General features: G+C 41.4%; 2 protein-coding genes across 7 annotated transcripts; one reads left to right on the top strand and one right to left on the bottom strand.

The window, feature by feature from the left end:
* Positions 1 to 160: 160 nt before the first annotated feature.
* On the bottom strand, positions 161 to 14,442 carry acsl1a (acyl-CoA synthetase long chain family member 1a). 6 transcript variants are annotated; one of them, XM_078109061.1, is made up of 22 exons: positions 14,332 to 14,368; positions 10,922 to 10,960; positions 7,478 to 7,689; positions 6,723 to 6,837; positions 6,574 to 6,638; positions 6,378 to 6,479; positions 6,060 to 6,159; positions 5,757 to 5,932; positions 5,508 to 5,540; positions 5,274 to 5,325; positions 5,109 to 5,182; positions 4,166 to 4,243; positions 3,729 to 3,863; positions 3,410 to 3,544; positions 3,214 to 3,309; positions 3,064 to 3,136; positions 2,871 to 2,959; positions 2,259 to 2,375; positions 1,991 to 2,134; positions 1,797 to 1,898; positions 1,643 to 1,714; positions 161 to 1,343 (listed from the first exon to the last, which is right to left on the bottom strand). In XM_078109061.1, the coding sequence occupies exons 3-22, from the start codon at positions 7,670 to 7,672 to the stop codon at positions 1,203 to 1,205; spliced, it is 2,094 nt and encodes a 697-aa protein (XP_077965187.1). In that variant the 5' UTR covers positions 7,673 to 7,689; positions 10,922 to 10,960; positions 14,332 to 14,368; the 3' UTR covers positions 161 to 1,202. The 6 variants fall into 6 exon arrangements, with proteins under 6 accessions (XP_077965187.1, XP_077965189.1, XP_040042197.2 ...); XM_078109063.1 differs by lacking the exons at positions 4,166 to 4,243; positions 10,922 to 10,960 and adding an exon at positions 4,308 to 4,385 and having other exon boundaries at positions 14,332 to 14,442; XM_040186263.2 differs by lacking the exon at positions 10,922 to 10,960 and having other exon boundaries at positions 14,332 to 14,442.
* A 4,318-nt stretch (positions 14,443 to 18,760) lies between these two features.
* helt (helt bHLH transcription factor) lies at positions 18,761 to 20,500 on the top strand. The gene is made up of 4 exons (XM_040185442.2): positions 18,761 to 18,949; positions 19,482 to 19,586; positions 19,719 to 19,815; positions 19,933 to 20,500. The coding sequence occupies exons 1-4, from the start codon at positions 18,923 to 18,925 to the stop codon at positions 20,406 to 20,408; spliced, it is 705 nt and encodes a 234-aa protein (XP_040041376.2). The 5' UTR covers positions 18,761 to 18,922; the 3' UTR covers positions 20,409 to 20,500.
* The last annotated feature ends 2,533 nt before the right edge of the window (positions 20,501 to 23,033 follow it).

Here is a 23,033-nt window from a genome sequence, read left to right as displayed (position 1 = left end):
AAACCTTATAGGTTGGCGTCCATGTCAGAAATTACAATAATGTCAACCTGTCACCTTGCAGTGTTTTGTCACTGAGAATTTGTTGTTCACAAGACTAGATGGACAGACAACACGCAAACGCCCCACTCAAAACGATACAAGATAAAAAACCAAACACAGATTTGGAAGAAAATATTTATTTGGTACACCTGGGAAATAAATACTGTACTTGTAACTTCAGCACAAAACTGCACTGTCACCCTTTTTAACATAGTCATAAAAAAAAGACCAAACACAATAAAATGGCTTGAAATCTCAAAAAGCCTTAATGTGATCAAAGTGTAGACACCATTCCTCAGTCAAACCATCAGAACCCAAATATTTAGTCAAGCAACAGAGATGCTGCTCCGTTTCACACAAGAAAATTTAAAATTTAGTGAACTTCAATATGAAATGTTGTCAAGGATGTGGAATTTGAAAACAAAGTGAACAAGTGGACCAAAAAGAAACCTCTGGACTCTCAAGTGTGTTCTAAAAATGGTATGCAGCTTAATTCTGCATACTGTGAAAATAAAGATCTGAAAATCTAAAAAAGAGGAACAGCACGTACAGTTCATTAACATTTCATTTCCCATGGAGTGTTAAAGAAAATGTCAAAAAAAGGCACGTCAAGTCGTCAAGCAGTACGATTCCCAATAGGCCATTAACTCAATTGTGCAGTAAAATAGGTGCATCAGTCCTTAACAGGAATGCAGGGAATTACAACAGACTTATCAGGCACAATATTCTGCAAACAAATAGACTTTTCTTATTTTGCAGATACACTATTTACAAGTTTGGTGATTATATTAAATACCAACTTAAATAGACCGACACATCAAACAGACTGGTAGATAAATAGTGAATACAAGTCACTTGTAAAAGCAGTTTCTTTCTGTCTGAGTTTTTTTCTGCGGCTCCCAAGAATAAAAAAAAAAATGGCACAAAATGTCGTCACATTTCCGACCATGAATTAGTCCGACTTAATGGCAGTTTATGGCATGAGCAACATATTTCCCCTTTGCGTCGACCCTTTACCCTTTAGATAAATTCAGTGGTACAGCCATTAGAAGAAGTGGTGAGAATACATATTTCAGTATGGATTGTCACTGACAGCTATGGGGTCCTGGTTGTGTGCTTTCTATGATCGTTACCTTTTTCTGACATTACTCCTCGATCCCAGTCTACATGTTAATTTTGGCATAGAGTTCATCAATTTGATCTCTGAAGAGGTTTCGAAGCTCGGTCCTCTTGGCCTTCAGGGTCGGTGTCAACAGGCCGTTCTGGATGGAAAACTGCTCGGGATGCAACGCGATGTCTCGAACCTGCCGGGGAGAAACCGAACAAAGGCAGATATAACAGAAGTACAGACATACGGTTAAAGTAGTGGTCTTAAGAGCAATTGTATTATTGTCAAATCATCTGCTAATTAAATCAGCACCGGGTGATGGGATTCAAATTGCTCGTCTTTCCAAACAATTCGGTTTACTTTCAGGTTCTACAAAGGAGCACATTTTAACAACTGATAATATGTATCCAACTGAAAAACAATGTGACCATTAATGTAGTTGAATGGTAAATTCTGAACTTGAAGCGTTTTTTATTTTAATAAAACAAAAATCACCTGCTCAAAAGACTTCAGCCCTGCAACTTTGCCCAGCCTCAGTATGTCCTCCAGAATGGCATTCTTCACATCCTAAAAAAAAACAGTTAAAACAGTTAACATGAGTAGCACGTGCGAGAGTCAGTCTGCGCTACAGTTAGTAAAATATCCTCACCTTGTTTTTGCACAGTTCAGCGAAGGAGCCCTCAATCCCTTTTTTCTTGATCCAAATAGGCAACATGTCTGGATCAGGTACCACGATCCCCACCAGACATGCCTGAAAAATGTAACCCGAAGATAAAAAAATATCTTGTGCATGATCAGAACAATATCTAATATTTAGCGCTACACCAGTTTCAAATGAGTCACCTGTAAGCTTTCGCCGTAGACGAATATCTGGGCCACTGGATCACTGAGACTGTACGCGGTTTCGATCTTCTCCGGGGCGATGTATTCTCCTTGTGCCAGCTTGAAAATGTGTTTCTTCCTATCGATGATCTTCAGAGTGCCACTCTGTGACGAACCGGGAGAGAAACACAAACTGAAATCGTGGATGCAACTGATGCTTTGCCACCAGGTGTCAAATCTACCCAAAAACAAGGATCGTGGATCAATGGCGCTGTCAAGTACAACGTACAGGAAGCCATTTTCCAACGTCTCCGGTGTGCAGCCACCCATCCTTGTCGATTGCCTCGGCAGTTTTCTCAGGATCTTTCAGGTATCCCTGGAAAACATTTGGTCCTTTGACACACACCTAAAAAATGGGATGAAAAAAGAAAATCACATTTCTTTTAAAATGTTTGAATTGTTCACGTTTGCAGACATCATATTTATATAAATTCTACATTTTGACTTTAATTATTTTTTTACAACTATTACACATAATGACTTAAAAATGAATTTTAAATGACTTTACTATGCTACAAATAATAATTTACTGACATTACGGACATGCATTATTGGACATGTTTTAAATGTAAACTCTGACATACACACACTGACCTTTTAATGCATGCTTTAGTTACTAACTGGGAGTTTTTAATCTATCATTGCACTGTAATCAAAAAGTTATTTTATTTTTGTTCTATGAAACTGTTGACACAATACCAACTAGTAGTAGAATTTCAATTCTGCTTTTTGGAATAGATCCATAGAGCCAAATACTACAAGCCGTTAAGTCTCTTTACTTAAAAAGAAAATAGATGAGATTGATTTCCCCGTGCAGCTTTGTGAGTTTCATTTTAAGCACCTCTCCTTCTCCATTTGCTGCCAGGTAGTTCATTTCTGGCACATCCAACAGTTTGATAGCATTGCAGGGCAGAGGAGCCCCAACGTGACCTGCAGACACAAAACAGTCACGACTTACTTTCATGGTTCAAAGACCGAACTGTGTGAAGTTAAATCCTCAGCCTTATTACAAATAAACGGGCAGGAGTACGTACCTGCTGTCCAGTCCCCGGGCATCGACATGGAGCACCCAGCTGTGCATTCAGTCTGGCCGTAGCCTTCATAGAACTGTGGCGCGCAGAGGATGATTTAGTGACTTTTACATGCAAACGATGAATGAGTTGGGTCGAGTGGACGTGGCTCACCTGGCAACCCAGTGCAGCCCGAAGAAACGTCAGGATGGTCGGAGACACCGGTGCTGCCCCGGTGATGATGAGTCTGACACGACCGCCGAGGCTCGCCTGCGCATGGGAAACATTTTATTTTTACATTTTTTTATTAAACAAGTGAAAGAAATACGCTTCAGTTGAACAAACAAAAAAAACAAGAGTCCTTGTTTACCTGCACTTTCTTGAAGATGAGTTTGTCCCACAGGCTGTCCGTTCTGACCACGCCGCTTTTAAGCTCCGCCTCCTTCCTTCTGAAAGCAAAATCGAGCAGCCATTTCTTCAGCGGCGTGTTGGCCTGACTAAATACCTGTGAGTAGATCAAAAAAGCTTTATTTTAATCTCCACATTGGAAAGAGCAAAAAACGAGGCAGCAGACCACAGAAATGGGAGTAAATCGGCAATTAAGTCAGTTGAAAAAACTAAAAGCAGAGGATTCTATTGACTACAGCTTCTGTAAACGTTATCGTGAGTAACATTTCACACATCCTAACCTTATCAAACATGCGGTTGAGGAGACGTGGGACCACGGGGAAAACGGTTGGCTGCAGAGTTTTCAAATCATCCATCAGAAGTCGAATGTCCCCTTGGAAATAGCCGATTCGAGCGCCGTGGATGAGGACGACCCCCTGACGACAGGAAAGCCGTTTCATTAAATCATTGTGACAACTCGCCCACAAGCAGGAAGTGTTGTGAACGTTTCGCTAAATATCTACAGACTCAAAATAACTGAGGTGGATATACACACACTGCATTTGCATTTTTTGGCGTCACTGCAAATCACCACACAGTTTCTCACTTAATCAGCCGCAGGTCATTTGATGGCTCACATTGAGGAAAGTAAAAATGCTTTTCCATCAAACCTTTAAAACCACACTCTATTATGTTATTGCACAACGCATCTGAAGAGCAGCAACTGCAACACACATACCTGTACAACTCTTTCAAACATGTGCGCTAGAGGGAGGTAGGATACATGAATGTCATGGACGCTCAGCATGCAGTGTACCTGCGGAGGACACACAGCACAAAAACACATGCAATCTATGCAGGCTGAGCATGGCGAACTCTACCTCCACCACCCTCTCAAACATGTGTGCCAGAGGGAGAAAGGAGATGTGCACATCTGTTTTGGTGGGTTTCAGAAAGCCCTGGACGACCACGTTGACAGGAGGGGGAGGAGGAGACACAAGGGAAAAAACGATAAAGCAAAAGGCGAGACGGACAAGAAATGATAATAAAAAGGCATCAAAGAGGGTTAACCTGAGTCAGACGGGGGTTTGAGATTTTATAGTAGTAAGTTTATCAGCAACGTTTACAATTCACGTGATCCGAATGCAAACACGTAGGTTTGGTCAATGGTGTGAAAAAAGGGGAAGAATGTTTTCAGCTGTTTTTTCACGTGTCTAGGACATAATAAATGATGACAACAGTGAGCTTTGTAAATATCTGCAATGTTGATGCACTACTCCTGTTAAAAATCACATAGTTTCTTTAAAAGTAGAGTACAGCAGGTGCGTCTTTACTACAGAAACAACTTTCCTTTACTGCCTAATCATTGGTTTTTAGTTCTTTGTATTAACCATAAGCAAACATTAAGATTAATATATGTAGTCCTTCTATCGTTGTGACTGAATTTTGTTTTTTTAAATGAGAGAGGAACATTAGTGGAACAGCGTTCTTTACTAAAGGAAAAAAGAAAATGTCATAATACAACCAGAATCTTTCACTGTTAAAATAAGAGGACTAAAACATACAGATACAGGCTAAAGTTTGGACACATTTACTCATTCAGGAAGTGTGTCCAAACCGCTGGTACTGCGCATTAGACAATAGCCTTTAGTGTAAGAAGTCCAGTTGGTATGTTTGTTTACCTCTGTCATTTTAATGAAAGCTGCAGTGTTGGCAATCACATTTCCATGAGTAAGCATTCCACCTTTTGGGTTTCCTGAAAGGAAAGCAGTGAGCATGATTATGCATGAGAATGAAAAAAACGAGAGACATTTCCGACTAATGTTGTAACGCAGTTGTGTAATTACCCGTGGTACCGGATGTAAAGCAGATAAGGGCAAGGTCTTCTGGTGTAGGGGGCTGTAATCAGATCACAGATAAACACTGACGTATATTTAGCTTGACTGCAGTTTGTAATGTGCGAGAGAGGCAATTTCGTTTTTTTGGCTGCCGATCACAACCAAATTATTTGAAGTTTTTGACGGCAGTAATGTAGTGAGAATTAACAGCTTTTCATCTCATGCAAACAGCTGGCCACTCACCACTGGTTGGTGCAGATTGGCTTTACCCAGAGCCTGGAACAAAAGAAATGTTCCCAGAGTGAGACTGTAGCGTCTGTAGGTACAGCTGATAACAATCATGCAGCGCCTCAGGGACTCATTTCCATTCAGTCATAACCAGAACATGGCAGTGGCACTTAAAACACAACAACAACGGGGAACATCTGCTCAAAGTTGTCGATTGTAGATTTTGTCCTTTGTCCAAAAAGAAGATTCGCTTGTTATTCTGACCTCAAAGCTTTTTAAGCTCAGGATGTCGATGCCGCACTCTCGTCCGAGCGCCACCAGCTCGCTGCCAAACGGCTCAATGAGCACAATCGTCTTCACCGTCCTCCCGTTCTCACTGACACAGTCCAAGATCATCTGGGCCTTTTCGGGCACGTCGCAGATCACGGTCGAGATGGCAGCTGTGAAGACGGACGTCGCCAGATTGACGGCTCAGTTAGCGTCAGCATTCGCGTCCGTTTATCTAGAGCGCGGCGATATTACTGCAGGTGGTGTGTGGTTAGGGTTTAATTGTGGACTTTTGCGTACCTCTGTGGATAACGTAGCCGATCGCTTCGGTGCCAAGCGTGTCGTACAATGGAACAGCGACCAGGGAGTATGTGTAACAGGCCAGCTCGGAGATGGTCCACTGAGGGACAAAAACAAAAAACATAAATAAAGCAACAGCACTAATGAAAAAAAATAGAAAACAATTGGAAATACAAAACTTCCCGACAGCCACTAACATCAAAAACCTCTGTGAGTTGAGTTTACACATAAAACAAGTCCAAACAGTCAAGTCTTACAACGTATAGCTCGTCAATATATATTTATTTATTCATTTATTTATTAAGCAATTCGTCTTACCTCCGGCCTGTTCTGGGAAAAGATGCCAATAAACTTGTCTCCCGTATGAGAGTGTCCTCTGTGAAGGAAAGCGGAGCCCACGTGCTGCGCTCGGTCTGACACCTGTGCAACAACACAACAAAAGTCTTGTTTGTTGGGTTTTTTTTCCTTCTTGGCGAGTTGTGGAGAAGTAAAGCGTTAGATCCCCACGTCTCACCTCACTGTAAGACTGCCACTCGTACGGCTGGTTGGGTTTCCTTGATCCCAGACACGGCCCGTCGTCTGCAAAAGATACAATTGTTCACTTGCACCCACATCCGTCGGCAAAGTTCCATCACATGAAAACGATACGCGGGATACACTCACTTGACACTCTGAGCCCTCGCTGGAACACCTCGTAGATCGTGCGTGCGTCGCTGTAGTAGTGAGTCATGTGCTCGTCGCTGTCGTTCAGCGCCGACCTTCTTGCACGTTCGCCACCCTAGAAGAAGAAAAATAAACCCCATCATGTAAAGACCAGCACTGAACCAACCTTCTGCGCCGCTCAGTCTGGACACACATTACAGCATTCTCTAGCGATCAGCACAAGAGGGAGGACGGAGAGGAGCATCATTATCAGCATCATCAGCATGTGAAATGACAGTAGACTGCGGAACAACACGAGTTGGGACAAGCCATGTGCACTTAGGCAGCGGACACGGCTCGTATTGTTGTTTCTCTTTTTAAAATAAAAATAGTTCCCGGTAAATGGCAACCGCAAAGTTGATGGCTTGAAATAAGCTTTGATAAATAAGATTTTACTTGTGAATAATAAATAAAATAATTTGCTAATGAACCCAAATTGAAAAGGATAAAACAACAAATAGCGATGAAGTCCACTTTCACAGCTAAGCCAATTTTAACTTGTCAAAGGTCAACTTTTTAAGCACTGGAAGGCTCCTTATCCTGAATGATTGAGTCGGATCTTGCTTTAGTTATTCCTCTGACTCGCCGGAATACAGGACAGCGGCTGGACAGTTACATCATTGTCTTTCTGCGTCATGCACGAGACTCATGTCAAAGGAATCAGGTTCAGCGACGTTTGACATCAGCCGAGGAAAAAGGAGAAAGCGATCGCTTACTGGCATTTCCACCGACTGCTGGCCGAGGTCACATGGTGGTTTGAGGGCTTTCGGCCGGGTGGCGAACCAGTAGGTGGTGATGGCGGCGAAGGCCCCCATCCCCATGAGCGCATTGGTGGGCAAGCCGCGCATGTAATGCCGAACATCCTCCAGCTCGGAAAACCACAGCTGTCTCAGGACTTCCGGAGCCTGCATGACTGTTCAGAACGACCCTGAAACAACAAGACAGAAACACAATCACGTCAAAGCACTTTTAGTCCTGCTCTCTTTGTGCCGCTGTTCCAGTTAAGATGATTTCTTAGGAAAAGATATACTTTTTTTTTTTTTTTAAAGAACCAATTTAGCATCCACGCATAATCAAATAATTTGACTGTACGGTTTGGGGAAACAGAAATGAGGGACTCGCGGACACAATGTGGATCTGTCGGGACGCAGTGACACAGCAGGCGCTGATCTTTTTATCAATGGGTCTCTTGTTTTAGATTATCAGAACAACATCAGAACCCGCTCACGCAGAAGGAGAATACTGGTCCCATTCAGAGTTAAAGGCAATTTACTTGCGTCGGTGTCACCGTGGTCTCAAAAACATGCTGCGCTGAACACACTGTGTAAGGCAATGTTTTATTCTCTTATGAAATGAATCAACATTTTTGTTTAATTTTCCTTTCAACACCACAAACCATAGCTTTGAATATTGTAACACAATGTTCTTCAATAGATGAGACATGTCCTGATTTAATTGTTTTATCAAATCATAGATTTGCTATACTTTCTTTCTCGGGAGAATCTAATGTTTGGCTATACTTGCAGTAGGACTTCCTTTGAAAGTAATTTAAATGCATCATATGATGATATGATAGAAAGAGGACCAGAGACAGGAATTCTTCAGAGCAGCAAAATGTGATACAACTATTAATTTGTTGTTTAAGAGAAGAAGTTTTTTCTTTGAGCCGTCTTTAGGTCTAAAATCACAAAAACAAAAAAATGAAGAATATTAAAAGATTTTAAACAAGAATCCTACCAATATAAATATATGATCGCAACTGTTCTTACTTGAACACAAATGCATACAGAAGGAATATGTGCCATCACATTCAATGTCTTTTGAAGCAAGGAGACGGGAAGGCGGTTTGACGCCGCACGCGTCTTCAGATCTCAAGCCGCCGTGGTGAAGTGAAGCTTCCCCTCAGACAACATTTAAGAATTCGACTCACTTGGCTGAAAGCGCATTGAACTGGTAACACGGCTCCGTGCCACAAAACTGCAATAGGAAAGTAAAATGTCAAATGACATCCAATTGCTTAAGCGAGCCTTTTTCCCTCCAGACATTTATCAACTCAACTCCTAATAGCAAAAGGTATTTTTCTAATATCACACCTGGACACGGTAACACATTAACAACAATGTGTAATGTGCCAACATGTTCCACTCAGTTGACCTCTAGATTAAATGGTAACAGACCTGTAGGTCAAGTAACAACCACCACATACAGTAGGTAACAATTGACTTCTCACCTACTTCTATTATTATCACACATCTCATGGCAACAGAGACCAGCGCCCACTGGGGCAAAGGGTGCACACAAACTACTTCTTCCTTCAATTATTTCAATTAAAACGCAGTAAATTGTTGCATCTGTTCAAGGATCAAGAGATTATTGATGCTCCAATACCAAAACAAAATATACACTGGCAAGAGGCCGACTGTAATACATTTAAAAAAATAAAAAATGAAAAGCAAACAAATTCAACCTTACAGTACTACGGTGAAGCCCTACAGGTGAGCTATCCTGAAAGACGAGATGACCACACTACGTCTGTGACGGCAAATCAAACGCGGCCAAAATTCAGCCAAAAACTTAGATGGTGGAAAAAAACGAAGGTGAATAAATCTCTATACTCACAGTCCCCCAGTGTGTGTGTGTGTGTGTGTGTATGAAGGTTCGTATAGACGGTGTCCAAGGGCAGAGCGCCGCAGCTATCTGACCGGCACTTTGCTGCAGCAGTTGCTATTAGAAGGACTGCCGCTGACCTCTAACAGGCCTCTGAGGTTCTCACAACTATGAATAGCAGAGACACGCCCCTCTAAAACAGAAACACAGACGCGCGGGGCAAGGCTACCCGCGCGTCATCCAAGCAGCGGGTCGATTTAACGCCACGGAAATGTGAGCTTTTTGTCCTTGTGAAACCAAGACTTGCATAAGAGGGGACTACCAGTTATCAGCTGTAAAGAAAAGGAAAAAAAAAACAGTTTAAAAGGGTAATCGAGGCCACAAATTCAATTAGAATCCAGCCGACTGATCGTTGATCTGCGTGACTCAAACATTGAGGGATGTTTATTTAAGATTGAAAGACCGGTGTCTTATCAGACATTATCTGGACACGGTGTGCGCAATTTCTGTGTTGCCGAGAAGGTGAAACTTGTACGAGTCCACGATGAACAGGTGAAGATTTCCAGTCGATTAACTACAGTTGAGTTTCATCAGCTGACCGTAACCAGCGAAACACACACGTCTGTTGGTGGAGCGTAACGGTTATACTCAATGCCGAAACATGGTGGTAGAGGTTGTATGGATTACATTGTATTCTGTATCTTGTCAGTGTGTTAATTATGTACATCAATATACAGTTTTATGAATAAAAAAGTTTCTCATTAATTCCTGCTAATTACATGCCTGACAAATCAAAATATTCCATCAGATTGATGGTAACAGACCACAGCAGCATCTTTAAATGCCCTGTTTGTTTATTTATTAACAATACTTAACACTTGTTTGATTGTTATAAGAACAGCACCTCATCCTGAAAATTCCTTAAACCTTTAATCAATTTATGGTTTTCAACACTAAAACACAACTTGGTCCTCTGGAAACATCCGTCTCTGGGTTTTCATCCTGATGGCTTCATTTTATTTTGCAGACTAGAACACCATTCAATAGAATATTAATTCATAGATTAAGCCATAATCATCTCATCTCTGTCACATGCCATCGATGACACGCTGGAGACATTGTTGTCACAACGCCTCCCCTCACTCCACCTCTGCTCTCCATACTTGGACGGGGAAGACGACGGGCCAATGGCAGAGCCGGCTGGCCGGTCACCCCACACGCAAGACATTGGGGAAAAAAAAGAGGGAGAGAGGACAGCTGGATCACTTGACACAGAACATCAGGCCAGCAGCTCGTGAGTGGACTACAGCTCGAGTTTTGAAACCACAACCAGGAAGTTACAGAGAGAAAAACCACACGGCTGGTTAGTCGCACTGGATTTCCTCACAAACAGTCAAGTTCCTCTTCACGGAGGCGGGTAGACAAACAAAACAAATTAGTCGGCTTGGTTCTTGACCGTTGGGTTTAACGATTTAAGCTCGTAATTACAACTTTAACACCCGGGGATTTGAACAAATTTAACTTAATTCCATTTTAGCAAGAAGGTCACTTACAAATCCCAGGAGCAGCTTTCTCTCAGCAGTTACAGGAATCTGCGCAGCGGAAAAATGTAGATGATTCATTGATTCCTGGGGGCTGATGTAACAGATACTTCAGATTTAAAGAGTAAGGAGGGCGGCGTCTTTTAAAGACCTTTGAAAAAACTAAATGCAAAAATGTGATAGCTAGCTTCTTTATTAGTAAATAGTTACTTAAAAAGAAGAAACTCTATAAAGCATAAATACAACATTAATTGTCCTTCTGAAAAAAGAAAAGTCTGGAGTTAAAGGTATTTAAATTATAATGGCAATAGCAGGCTAAAGAAAGAATGAAAGTCAATAAGTTGCTACCTTGAAAATTATAGCTCCTCCACATCCTTGCTGTGGGTCAATGATTGACAGCTGCAGACTTTTTAGCTATTACAGCTCTAACAAAAAAATATCCTAATACCTGAACCTAACTATGTTCAGGACATTTGCAGTGTTTTACTATTAATTCAAATCCAAAAAGGCATGATGTCATGTATGTATGTTTTGCAGGGCCTGCTGCAGCCCAGCTGATGAATTACTATTTTTACCTCGTGCACAAGATACAAACATATTACAATCAGGGGCGCCAAGAGCACGTCTGAGAGAAATAATCAAAATAGAAGGACGAGTGGGTTCATTTCTGTATATCACCACTTACGGGGGTCTACGGGTATAAAGCGGTACGATATGGATTTACTTTAGACACCACAGAGGAAAAGACAACCTATACAGTGTGCAGAAGGTGACATGCCATCATCTAGCATGAAGAAATCCCGTCCAGCCTCCTAGTCACAGTCGACCCCCGGTTTTAGGACACAAAAACCGACCTTGCACAACACAACCACGCAGGTCTCCCTTCTCCCTGGTGAAATCGCACACTCGCAGTCACATGTTCTCACAGTGGAGAAATGCAGGGGGGAGGGAGGGAGGGTGGGTGGAGGAGCGGGAGGGAGGGTGCAGGATGGGGATTTGTTAAGTGGAACAAAGGTCACACGCCCGTCAACGGCTATCAACTATCATCAGGACAAATGACCTCGAAGCTGTAGGTCAAAGAATATGTGGCAAACAATTGTGCGGACGACGGAATTTAAAAAAAAGGTCCGATCTTTTTTATTAAACAATTTGTTATGTTTTTACATTTCGAGAGTACATATCCATGTCTGCATGCTACCACTCCTCTCCTCAACCAGCCTTTGAGAGTTGCAGGGCTAAACTAGAGATTAACATTAACAAAACTAAACAGGGCCCCTTCAAGCGCTTTTCTGAGGTCACTTTGAGTAAAAAGGAAAAAACTACAGCACACTATTACTTAATGATTTTTTCAAAAGATATTTAAGGTTTGCTTGAACTTATCTTAAGAAATTGTTTTCGTCACAGAAATCTGACATTTAGTCACGAAAACGTCGGTTTTCGACCTTTTTGGGTTTGAAATACATCTTTTGAACAGTCTTTGGAAAATCTTTCAGGAGAAACCGTATTCACAGTACATCCTTCTTCTCTTAACGCCCCACGCGGAGGCGTGCTAATTTGAGGACGCTTCATTGATCCGGATCCTTATCTCGATGCTCTCACATGATTCTTTTAAATTGATTTTTAGGAGGTTATGACATTTGTGGTCGGGATCATTGATTGGTTCAGATTAAGACCATAAAGTCTCTGTTGTGCCACTCACATGTTTCTGAAAGAGCCGTTGTGAAGCTCAAAGTGGTGACGGCACACGGTCATAACTGGAGTGGAGGCCGGCCGCAGTAGAGGAGACGGCTCGACCGAACACTAGGTCATGTCAAACGTGTAAACCTTATTACAGGTTAAATTGGGTAATTTGGGCATTTGGACATCAGAGTCAATAGAGATTGACATTTGAGCAGCCAAAGCTGCAGCACTGGTAAACCCTGCTGTTTACTTTTGTCACCTGGTTCAGGCCTTTGCTCGAAAATGTCCTGCTTTAAAAAAAAAAAAACTGCGTTCTCATTAATTGTTGTGTAAGCACCAGACAGCTCAGCCGTTTGCGTGCTAGACCAACCCCCTCAAACAGACCGATGGCGGTAAATGACTGTGCCAGTGGGTTCCTGCCTCAAACGACGACATTGTGCTGCTCTCTGTTTGCAGTAATGAAAGCGCCTCCTGTACTCAAATAACACATAATTGGGTGTGAATGGTCACTGTAGGATCATCCCCCCCCCCCCCCCCTGTAACTGATCATGTGACTACACAGCAAAGCCAAAAACAGCACTTCTTCGTGTTTAGAAAATGCTGTTTAAACAAGAAGAAATCGTCAGGCACAAGCCACATTCCACAGATTCCTGCTTCGACATCGGACGTCCATTCTGCAGCATGTTGGGGCAAACAAAACCTGTTGACACCACAAGACGTGTCACACCTTCATTTGTGACTTTCAGTAAGAGAACGGAGGTGGTTTGTCTCGGTTATTTACTCCTAAAAGTAAATTCAGAGTCAGCCTATGATCTTCTGTCTCTGTAATTCATGTAGGGAAGTTTTAAAAGTTAACTATCAAACTAATTTCTACTTTCCATTTATGTTGACCATATGCAAATAAACCCTGGTCAGACATTTGTTGCCATACTACCATTTGTGCATCAACAATTCTTCTCAATTCTCAAGTATTTTGAGAGAGAAAAAAACCCCATTAGAGCCAAACTTCCTGTTGCGTGACGTGTAAACAACTGAAACGAGGATTACAAACATTAACTGAAATGGGAGCGGCCCTAAACCTGAAAAACCACCGGTGAGCCGCCGCGTCTTCTCCTGGGGGAGCTGTGCACACTTTCCTCCGGGAGGTGATCCGACGCACGAGGACCGCGGCAGAGAGCCCTTATGGCGCCGGATGCGTCTAAACTCACATGCGCTCGCGGCTGGTGACGTCGACCCTCCCGAACACCTCGTTGTGATCAGATTTCATAAACAACGGCGTGGACGTGCATGTTACGCACTGAGGCCTAGATTAAAGAATAAAAAACAAACAAAGTATGATTTATCCCTCAATGATTACGTGTCCGTGTCTCTTGTTGCGCCAAACGATCCGATTCGGACGTAGACGTGAACGTCTCATCGATACCGACGGATAACGTGCCATTTAAAACACAATGTACTCGTTACTCAGAGGAGAGACGTGACGTCGACGTACGCATTAGCGGATACAACGGAAATGACAAGACGCGGTGGGGAGAGAAGATCCTAAACCCTCGATCTATTTCAGGGCAACAACATGCAAGATCGCGGATGCTTTTTTTCCGGGTTTTTTTCGCCGCTCCGGGCTGCAAAAAACACACAACATTCCAACTAACGTAAACCTCCGTCAACAACACGGTGCGCGTGAGGAGACGCAGGTGGGGTAAACGTGTCAGTCATATAGCGTGAGGGAGGTTTGGACCGACCTGTGAACGCCAGCAGATCCGCAGACCGATGTTGAGTCTCTTGAGGAAGCAACAGCGGCAGCTGCAGTTCACTCAGCTGCTGCAGCTCTCAGCCAATCAGGAGCGGCGACACGTGTTGCGTCTGCTCACGTTTGAGAGTCGCGCTCTCATTGGTCGACCGCTCGTGACAGTTATGACTGCTCATGTATATGAGTTGTAAACATGTAGTTGTGACTGTAACAGGCTGAATCGCCGCAGAGTAGGAGAGAAGTTAGCTTTACACGTTCAGTGGATGCAAGTTTTTGACAATATGTAGTGGGAATATAAAGAACCTCAGGAACTACAAGCACCTCCAACTTTACTACATAGAGATACCCCCCCCCCCCTCCCTCCCTCGTTCCGACCCTCTACCTAGCTAAATAGAGTAGTTAAAATCAGCCATATTCCAATCATCTCCAACAGATATGCTATTAATGTGCTGATGCATCAGGTCACAAATAAAATGTTCTGCATAATCAGTACTTGTAAAGTAAAGTATAAAAAAAATCAGTTAAAAATACATTTTAACTTGTGCAGTGGACTAATTCCACATTGCCCTGAAGATAAATGACTAATGTTGTTAAAAAGACAAATTTGAAAGTTACTTGACTCTCATTTGCCCTATTAAATATGAATTGCAGTCAGTAGGTAGTGATACAAATAAATAAGAATCTCCAGAGACCCTGGTATGTCTATGAAAAAGGAAAAACAACAAATTAATTATGAAAATAAGGACAGCATAATCCCCAAATAAATAGAATAAATCCATATAGTGGTGGTAACTTTCTTCATCACACTACATAGATGAAAGGCAAAACTGGTCAATATTTTAACCAACAATATTTTACATGACAATTACAGCAAAGAAAAAATAATATATATGGTTATTTTTTTGGATTTGACGAGTCACAAGATGAGTAAAGACCACGAGTCTAAGCATCCTCTTGTCTCTCCAGCAAGTTGATTCACTCAAGTACTTTATTTAACATACCGTAATAATAATCAATATTTAATAATGAGATTATGCTACTTTATTCTTGGAGATTTGCTAAGTGACATATTGGCATTTTTACTCAACACACACGACATATATAATGCAAATAATCACTATTAAATCATGCAAATCATGAGAGAATATTTTATAGCTTCTATTTAAGGGAGGCAAGTTTGTCTGAGTGTAGCTCTTTTTCTCCAAAATATCTTCCTTTTCCTGTTCTTCAGCTTCCACAATGCACCACTAGAGGGAGCCGTTTACCAACTTCAGCAGTGAAATAAAGGGTTTATTTTAAAAGGCAAATATATCAAATATTTTCAGAAACACCAGCTGCTGCAAATTGTCCCACTAAACCAAAGCGTATCATGAATTGTTGAGAAAACACTGAATTGTCATCTCTTAACATTATAAATCTTGAATCTGATGTCTGTTTTGAGTTCATGTTGTTGCGCTTTTTGATATCCCAAGACACAAAAAAACGCTGTAACGTTAAATATAAAAGCGATGTACACATACAATATATTGCATAATATTATCATTAAAGGTTGTACCAGAGGAGAGGAACAATATAGACTTTCGCTCCCATGTTTAGTTTTAAAAAGTAAATGCTGATACTGTTGCTGTTTTATTTGTTTTTCAAATGCTGCCGTAGCTGCTGAACCATGTAGTCTGAACTCTGTAGTCTGAAAGCTTAGATCGTTTCCCAGGCTCAATGGAGACCGTGTGAACTGCTCCAGTTCAGGCGGAGGGTGGCGCACCAAGCTAAAGGATTGTGTCCGGGACCCGCCAGGGGTCACCATGGGTCAGTGTGCAGTGCCTGACAACCCACACACACACACACACACACACACACACACACACACACAGAAAGAGGTGCTGTCAGAAATGATGCCTGGCTGGAGACTTGTTTATATTTTCCTGCACTGAATTGTGGTGATACCACGAGAGATCACATGAAGCTAATAGGTTTGCGTGAACCAAAAGCTGCCGGATTGGAATAAAACAGTAACTGCAGCAGGATAAACACATGTAATGTGTTTTAACTGAATACAGAAGCCTTTATGTGACTAGCTGTAGATATTTCATAATAAAGTAACAAAAATAAATGTCTGTTGAGTGCAACAGTTGTTGTTTCATGTTCACACATCTTACCTGACAGCTCATTTCCTCTAAGGGATGTGATTATTTGAACATGATTATATTCTTTCTCTGGGCTGCATGGACAATAACTGAACAGTAAGTGACTGCAACATACAGGACCAACTTACATATTGTTTTCCGTTCAATCTGGTACTAAATAGATTTTGTAATGCTGTGAGATCTGTTCATCTTTGAATGACGCATTCATATTTGTAGTTCTATTCTTAACTATTAACTATTTTTGAATAGGTTGAGAACACAGCAGTGACTTATTACGCAGTTAAGTTGTCTGCCGTACTGCACATAAAGTGCCTGTATGGCACACATTAAAAATCGATAAAGAAGTTTTACTAATTTGTCCAATAATGCCACCATTTTAAAGAACTAAATTCCATCCAGATGTAATGTAATGTAAAATGTTTCCCATATATGTATGTTAGAACTAATTCTTAAATAAATAAACATAAAGCAACAAAACGCGGTTTTAACTCATACACATATTGGCACCATTTGTGATAAATAATGTAAAATGTGATTAAGTGGCCTGACATATAAACTGAGAAGAGCTTAAAAGCGTAAATTATCAAACGTTTCTTTCCAATAAGACACTAGTTGGACTATTTAACAACATACTTTCAAACGGAAATAAAATGTTAACATCACACTTAAATCCTGACGCATCGCTTGGTCTCGTATTGACGCAAGACTTGGCGTTACAAAGTTGGACGGCCAAAACTTCCAGTATATTTAATTTTTTTTTAAGCAATAGCTCACAAGACTCACTTTCAAAGGAAAAACACATAAAAAGTGTTAAAACTGCACAGTGAAGTAATTGGATTTTATGCTCCCGTCCCGCTCGCTCGCGCTTTTCTCTCCATGGTGCTCTGAAAACTCCAAACACTTCAGATGTCTGGTGAGCCTTTCTTTTCCAACCACCGCCGCTTTTTATTCTTCTACATTGCTCACAGGATCAAATATATCCAAACACGGTAAGAGTTTCGGGATTAAAACGTTCTCAGTGACAAAATAAAGAATTGGAGCAATGTTTTGGCGCATGAGAGCTTGTTTGAATCTGCGAGCAGCGCACACAATAAACCTGTTGTTAAACTTGCTGTGAAAATATGTTTGAAGAAAACAGCCAATTGTTGTATGAAATGTATTCAAGTATAAAATAATGCCCTTTGTTTGGGGGGAAAAACTTGAGCAATGTGAGGGTACAAAAGTCCCCTGTGGCATTTACCAGCACCCTTTGTGCGGTTTGCGCTTTGGCGTCTCCACTTGGCGCATTACCCAGGCCCCTTTAAACGCGATTGTTTCTTTCTTTCTAATGACATTTACCGGATCAAAACATGCTGTTAATTCGATCAGAAAGCTTCACCCTTCATAACAATGGCAGTATAATTTCTCCCAAAGTTTGTTAAGTTGACCGAAATTAGGCAAATGAATAGGGGTCTCCAGGCTACCCATCTTGCAGGTGACGGGGAATAATGCGCGTTCACACCAGCTGCATTCTTCTTTATTTCTCCCCTTCTTTCACAGCATTATTAAAATTTAGGCCAATGAAACTATTCATTCGACTGAATAGACATTTTCTTATAGGATAATAGGATACAAATTGAGCCTCTCCAAAGAGTCTCCAGTGGTGGCTAACCCTCGTGTGCCAGAGGCTGCTGGAGACGCTGGCCCTGACGCAGACGACGCTCGTGTGCCAGGGCTAATCACGCACCTGCCGAGTCCAACAAAATGAAGAATGTAAACAAAAAGCTTGCCATCTCTCATAAAAGATGGACGTGTCACCAAGTCGTGTGAGAAACGCCGAGAACAAACGGGGGGACTCCGTCTCCAAAAGATCTCCCCTGAACTTGGCGGAACAGCCTATTAAAGGCTTACTTAATTACTCTAATGACACTGGACAGGCCTTAAAACTCGGACCGGGCATGGGTGAGAGTTAAGATCACTTGCTGGGATTTGTAAACTGGCGATCGTGTGAGAAGCGCGAGTTGGAAGAAAGAGGGTGTCTTTTTTTGCCGGCTTTGTCTTCAGTGCGCACGGTGCGCCCCGCCGGATCAGGCGATGGCAACGCTTGCCTCTTATTTCCCGCCTGGGTTGTTACTATGCAAATAATATTCCAAAAGTAATCACGTGTCTTTTGAACAGCCACGTGGATTAACAAAGCAGGTTTGCCCCCCTGCTATCCCATGGCTTTAGGTTTTTTACTATTTCTTTAACTGATCCTAAATGCACACATTTACCCAATGCATGCCTCTAATCCCATGGAATAATTTACACCATGAATGCCAGAGTCCCTTGGAGATCCCCTTATAAAGACCTGCTTTCCTCACCACACCTCAGTCCGCCTCATCTCCTACCAGAGCAACACTCTCGTCTACTTCTCTTCCCCCTTGAAGCGGTTTTTACAGAATATTGTGACATTCGTCGATGGCATCTAAAATGAAAGACAGAAAGGTACGCGCTCCATGTGCGCTCTGCGTTCCGAGGACTGATCTTTTTTGGGGGAAACGCTTTTATTATTTTTAAATCTCTTTAATTGACTTTTTATTTTAGTGTTTCTGTCAAATATTCTACAACTTGGAGTAATTTCCCTCGTGGGGAGATCTGTTGTCCAACAGCTCTGTGGCACGAGTTACAGAATAACTGTGGCGCACTTCAAGTCTGAAATAGCCTATCAGACAGTTACGGAATATTTTGGCAGATTTAATGGAGTATATTGTTCTCAACGCATACATATTATTAAATGTACTAACGGAGATTCTAAATGTTAACAAAAAAACATCAATAGTGTAGAAATGACTCGGCGCGCAGATGTCCAACGCGCGCTAAGCGCACAGCGCGCGGCGCACAAAAACCAACCAAGTTTCCAATAGATTTTATCGCTGCATTTCTCTTATTGTTTCATGTATGTGCTTTTGACTGACAAATAGCTGTGAACGGGATGTGCAACTTTATCTCATGTTTCTTTTACTCTCCGTTTGCACAGAAGACCCCCATCTCTCACAAAGTCATTGAGAAACGAAGACGGGACCGCATCAACCGCTGCCTCAGCGAATTAGGAAAGACTGTACCGATGGCCCTGGCAAAACAGGTATTTAAAACTATTAACTATTAAAACTCGAATCTATTATTGATTGCTTACCAAGTTAAGGTTCATCGGACATTTCTATTCAAATAATCATGTAAAAATGTTCTAATGTTGTGAATTTTGAATATTTGATAGAACTCTGGAAAATTGGAAAAAGCTGAAATCTTGGAAATGACCGTTCAGTACCTGCGAGCGCTGCACTCAGCGGATTTCCCCCGTGGGAGAGAAAAGGGTGAGTTAACTTGTCCTAACCCAACGTCTTAATAAATGTATGTTCATGCAGTGTGTTGCGTCTCCATCTTTACGCACGCTAAGCTCCAATCGCTGATGCTTATTTCATTCATTGCAGGTGAACTATTGGCTGAGTTTGCTAACTACTTCCACTACGGATACCACGAGTGCATGAAGAACTTGGTGCACTATCTGACCACTGAAGACAGGGCTGAAACCAAAGATATCAAGTACGCGCGGATCCTCGCCTTCTTACAGTCTAAATCCCGTGTGGTCACCGACCCCGTGTTCGGCTCCGTCGCCTCGATGCCAGAGCCGTCTGACTTCCTCAGCCAGCTGCACTCCTCTCCGGAGCACCAGAGCCACAGCCCGTCTGACTCGGTGTACCAGCAGAGTCCACCGGGACACTTCACCTGGCACACCTCGACCCGCAGCCCGGGCCTATCGTACCCGACAGTGCCTCTCTCTGCGCACACACAGCCGCACGGCGGATACCTGTCGCCCGTGCAGGGACTCGATCACCACTATTTCAACTTCATCGGTCACACGCACGCAAACACTTTTAGTTTGCACAGCGCGCAGCACGCCATGTAAATAGTTTCGCTACCGTTTTTATTTATATATTTGTGAATGATGAAAATAAATCCTGTATATTTTGTGAATAAACATTTCTGACTAAATTCAAACGTTTTTCTAATGATTTGACCACCAGTTCTAAACGTTTAGGTGACTCTCCAAAAAGAACAAGAAAATACAAATCCTGTCGATATAAAGTGCCAAAAAAGCAATGCAAAAGATGAGAAAATGGAGAAAATATAACTGCAAGTTTGTGAGAGATCAGTTTTCAGTAAGCTCAAACTCAAAGTTTCAATCTTCAGTGAATCAGAATTTTAATGAAACTAACTAGCATTAGGATTATTTTTTATTGCAAAATAACTCATTGGAATGAGGCAGAACGGGGGCACTAAGCCTTCAGGGTTGTTTATGGGCTGATCACAGCATCAGATCCAGGGGGCAGACCTGAGCCTGATTCCCACCCGCTCACTTAAACAGACCTGCAGTTAACAAAACCAATGACTCACCTAACAGCTCCCCCTTCCTAAACATTCAAATATGAAATACAGAAACAGGTTTCTATACAAGGAACACAGTTTCATTAGGTATACTAAGATGTGTTTAGTATGAAAATGTCACAACAACATAAAAAGTTTATTTCCTCCTCTATGCTATATTTGCTGTTCGCTAGAAGGATGCAGGGAAGACAGAGCTGTGTTTATTCATTCAATCCTCTGAACCAAATAGCATTAAATTAAATCTGTAAGATGTGTGAAGCCTCAAAAGGAACTCATTGCTGAGAAACGGCTCTCTGCCTCAAAAAGAATAAGAAATTACTGTGATCAAAAGATAATTGTTTTTGCCAAGCTGCTTAATGTGACCACAGAGTCTCAATAAACGTATTAAACTGCTTCCAGGCTCCTTCTGTCCTTCTTTAAGTATGTTGCTGTTGAATTGTTCAAAGGAGAAGTTAGAAAAGGAGAGAAAACTCCTTGTTGTGACCGTGTTTTTTAACCAAGGCCCCCCATTGTGGTACGTCTGAAAAGGGGAACGATCTCTGCGTCTCTTGTGCTTTATCCTTGAGTGATTGCGAAGAAAAATAATCAACACCATGAAATCAAAGTTTTTCTCCAAAAGGAATTGAAGAAAACCCTTTGCCCTCCCGGTTTTCCTTCAGAGGTAAAGAAAAAAGCCACTACACGTACCTCTCTCCTGTATCAACTCAGGTGATGACACCTTTCCTTATAAGACAACGAGGGCGGCGTCATGTGGGGACCAAAATATCGTTACTCGTTACTCGTTATAGGACAGATATGATGGACAGAATTGCTTCTGGGTGGAAGGATACAGATGCATGGATTAGCCCGCATTAATCGCCTGGATGGTTGGATAACCTCACATTAACCAGCCCCTGATCAAAAACACAAGCAGCAAGAGAGCAAATGAAAGAAATGAAAGACAAGTGTCCACGCAGATGGAAAAGTGACAATACAATGAAAGGGAGAAAAGGCTTTAAAGTGAATGCTCCCTACAGCTCCAATATTGGTTTAAATCCTGACTCTAAACGTGGAAAAAAAGATTGATGTTCAGCCAGATGAGAAAGATTAAACTGAAGCACATCCCATGAATAATAATAAAATGAGCACAGATAAAAAAAAAACAAGGACTTCAAACTATTTATTGTCATGTAAACTGAGCCGCAGCGGTGGAGCCTCACTTTGAAAATGTTTATCTCCCGCATTAACGCCACATGGTGAACATTAACAATACGCTCTTTTGAAAAATTATTCATCAGTGGAATTTCACAGGAAAGTGCAATTCACACGCTGTGTTTATACAAAAACTGTGTGATGAGCGAGAAGTTGGGCAAATTCATGAGGAAGTTTCATCTCTGTGGAAAGGAGGAGGATGGGAATAAATTACAATCACATCCATTTAGACTAGATTAGAAACTGTTATTTGTGTATTGTATGTACTTATTGATGATAAGTACATTTGATCTTGTCCCTTTGCTTCAGGTGCAAAACAGTGCAAAGCAATATTCAATTACTGTGGAATTGTTTTTATTTTTTTAATTTTTGGACATAAGTTACACACTGCATTTTTAATCTGAATTTACTCAAGCACAATTATGAAGTACTTATTATTTTTATTACGCATTAACTTTCAGAATGAAAGTATTGTAATGTTACATTTATTAGACATGCATTTACTTTGCAGAATCAGAATTTATAAACTATGATGTATTTAAGCAACTTTTTGCAGGCAAGTTTACAAATTATAGCAGATATACTGTCACTATGTTCAAATTTGTAGCAAAATTATTTAATTGATTAAGCTAAAAATGTTATTAATATTTTAAGCAGTATTATGAATAAGTGCTTTTCATCTACCATCCAAAAGATTCCCATAAAGTAAATAAATTCTGCTTGAAAATGGAGTCCCTAAAGTCTTTACAAATCAAATGAGCCAATGCAGTGAGCTATTTCTACTCCTTTTCCAAAGTAAGTTAGTTTGTTTTTTCAGAATTTTTTGTTGTTGTTGAAAAAACTGGTTTTCTTACATAGATGAGAAGTTGCATGTCCGTCCATTTGACATGAAGATAGAGCCAACAGCTGATGGGCTCAACTCACAGACTGGAAACAGGGTTTTTATATTTACCGT

The sequence above is a fragment of the Gasterosteus aculeatus genome, chromosome 9 (assembly GCF_964276395.1).
Source record: "Gasterosteus aculeatus chromosome 9, fGasAcu3.hap1.1, whole genome shotgun sequence".
NCBI lineage: Eukaryota > Metazoa > Chordata > Actinopteri > Perciformes > Gasterosteidae > Gasterosteus > Gasterosteus aculeatus.
This window is presented reverse-complemented; position numbering and strand designations above follow the sequence as displayed.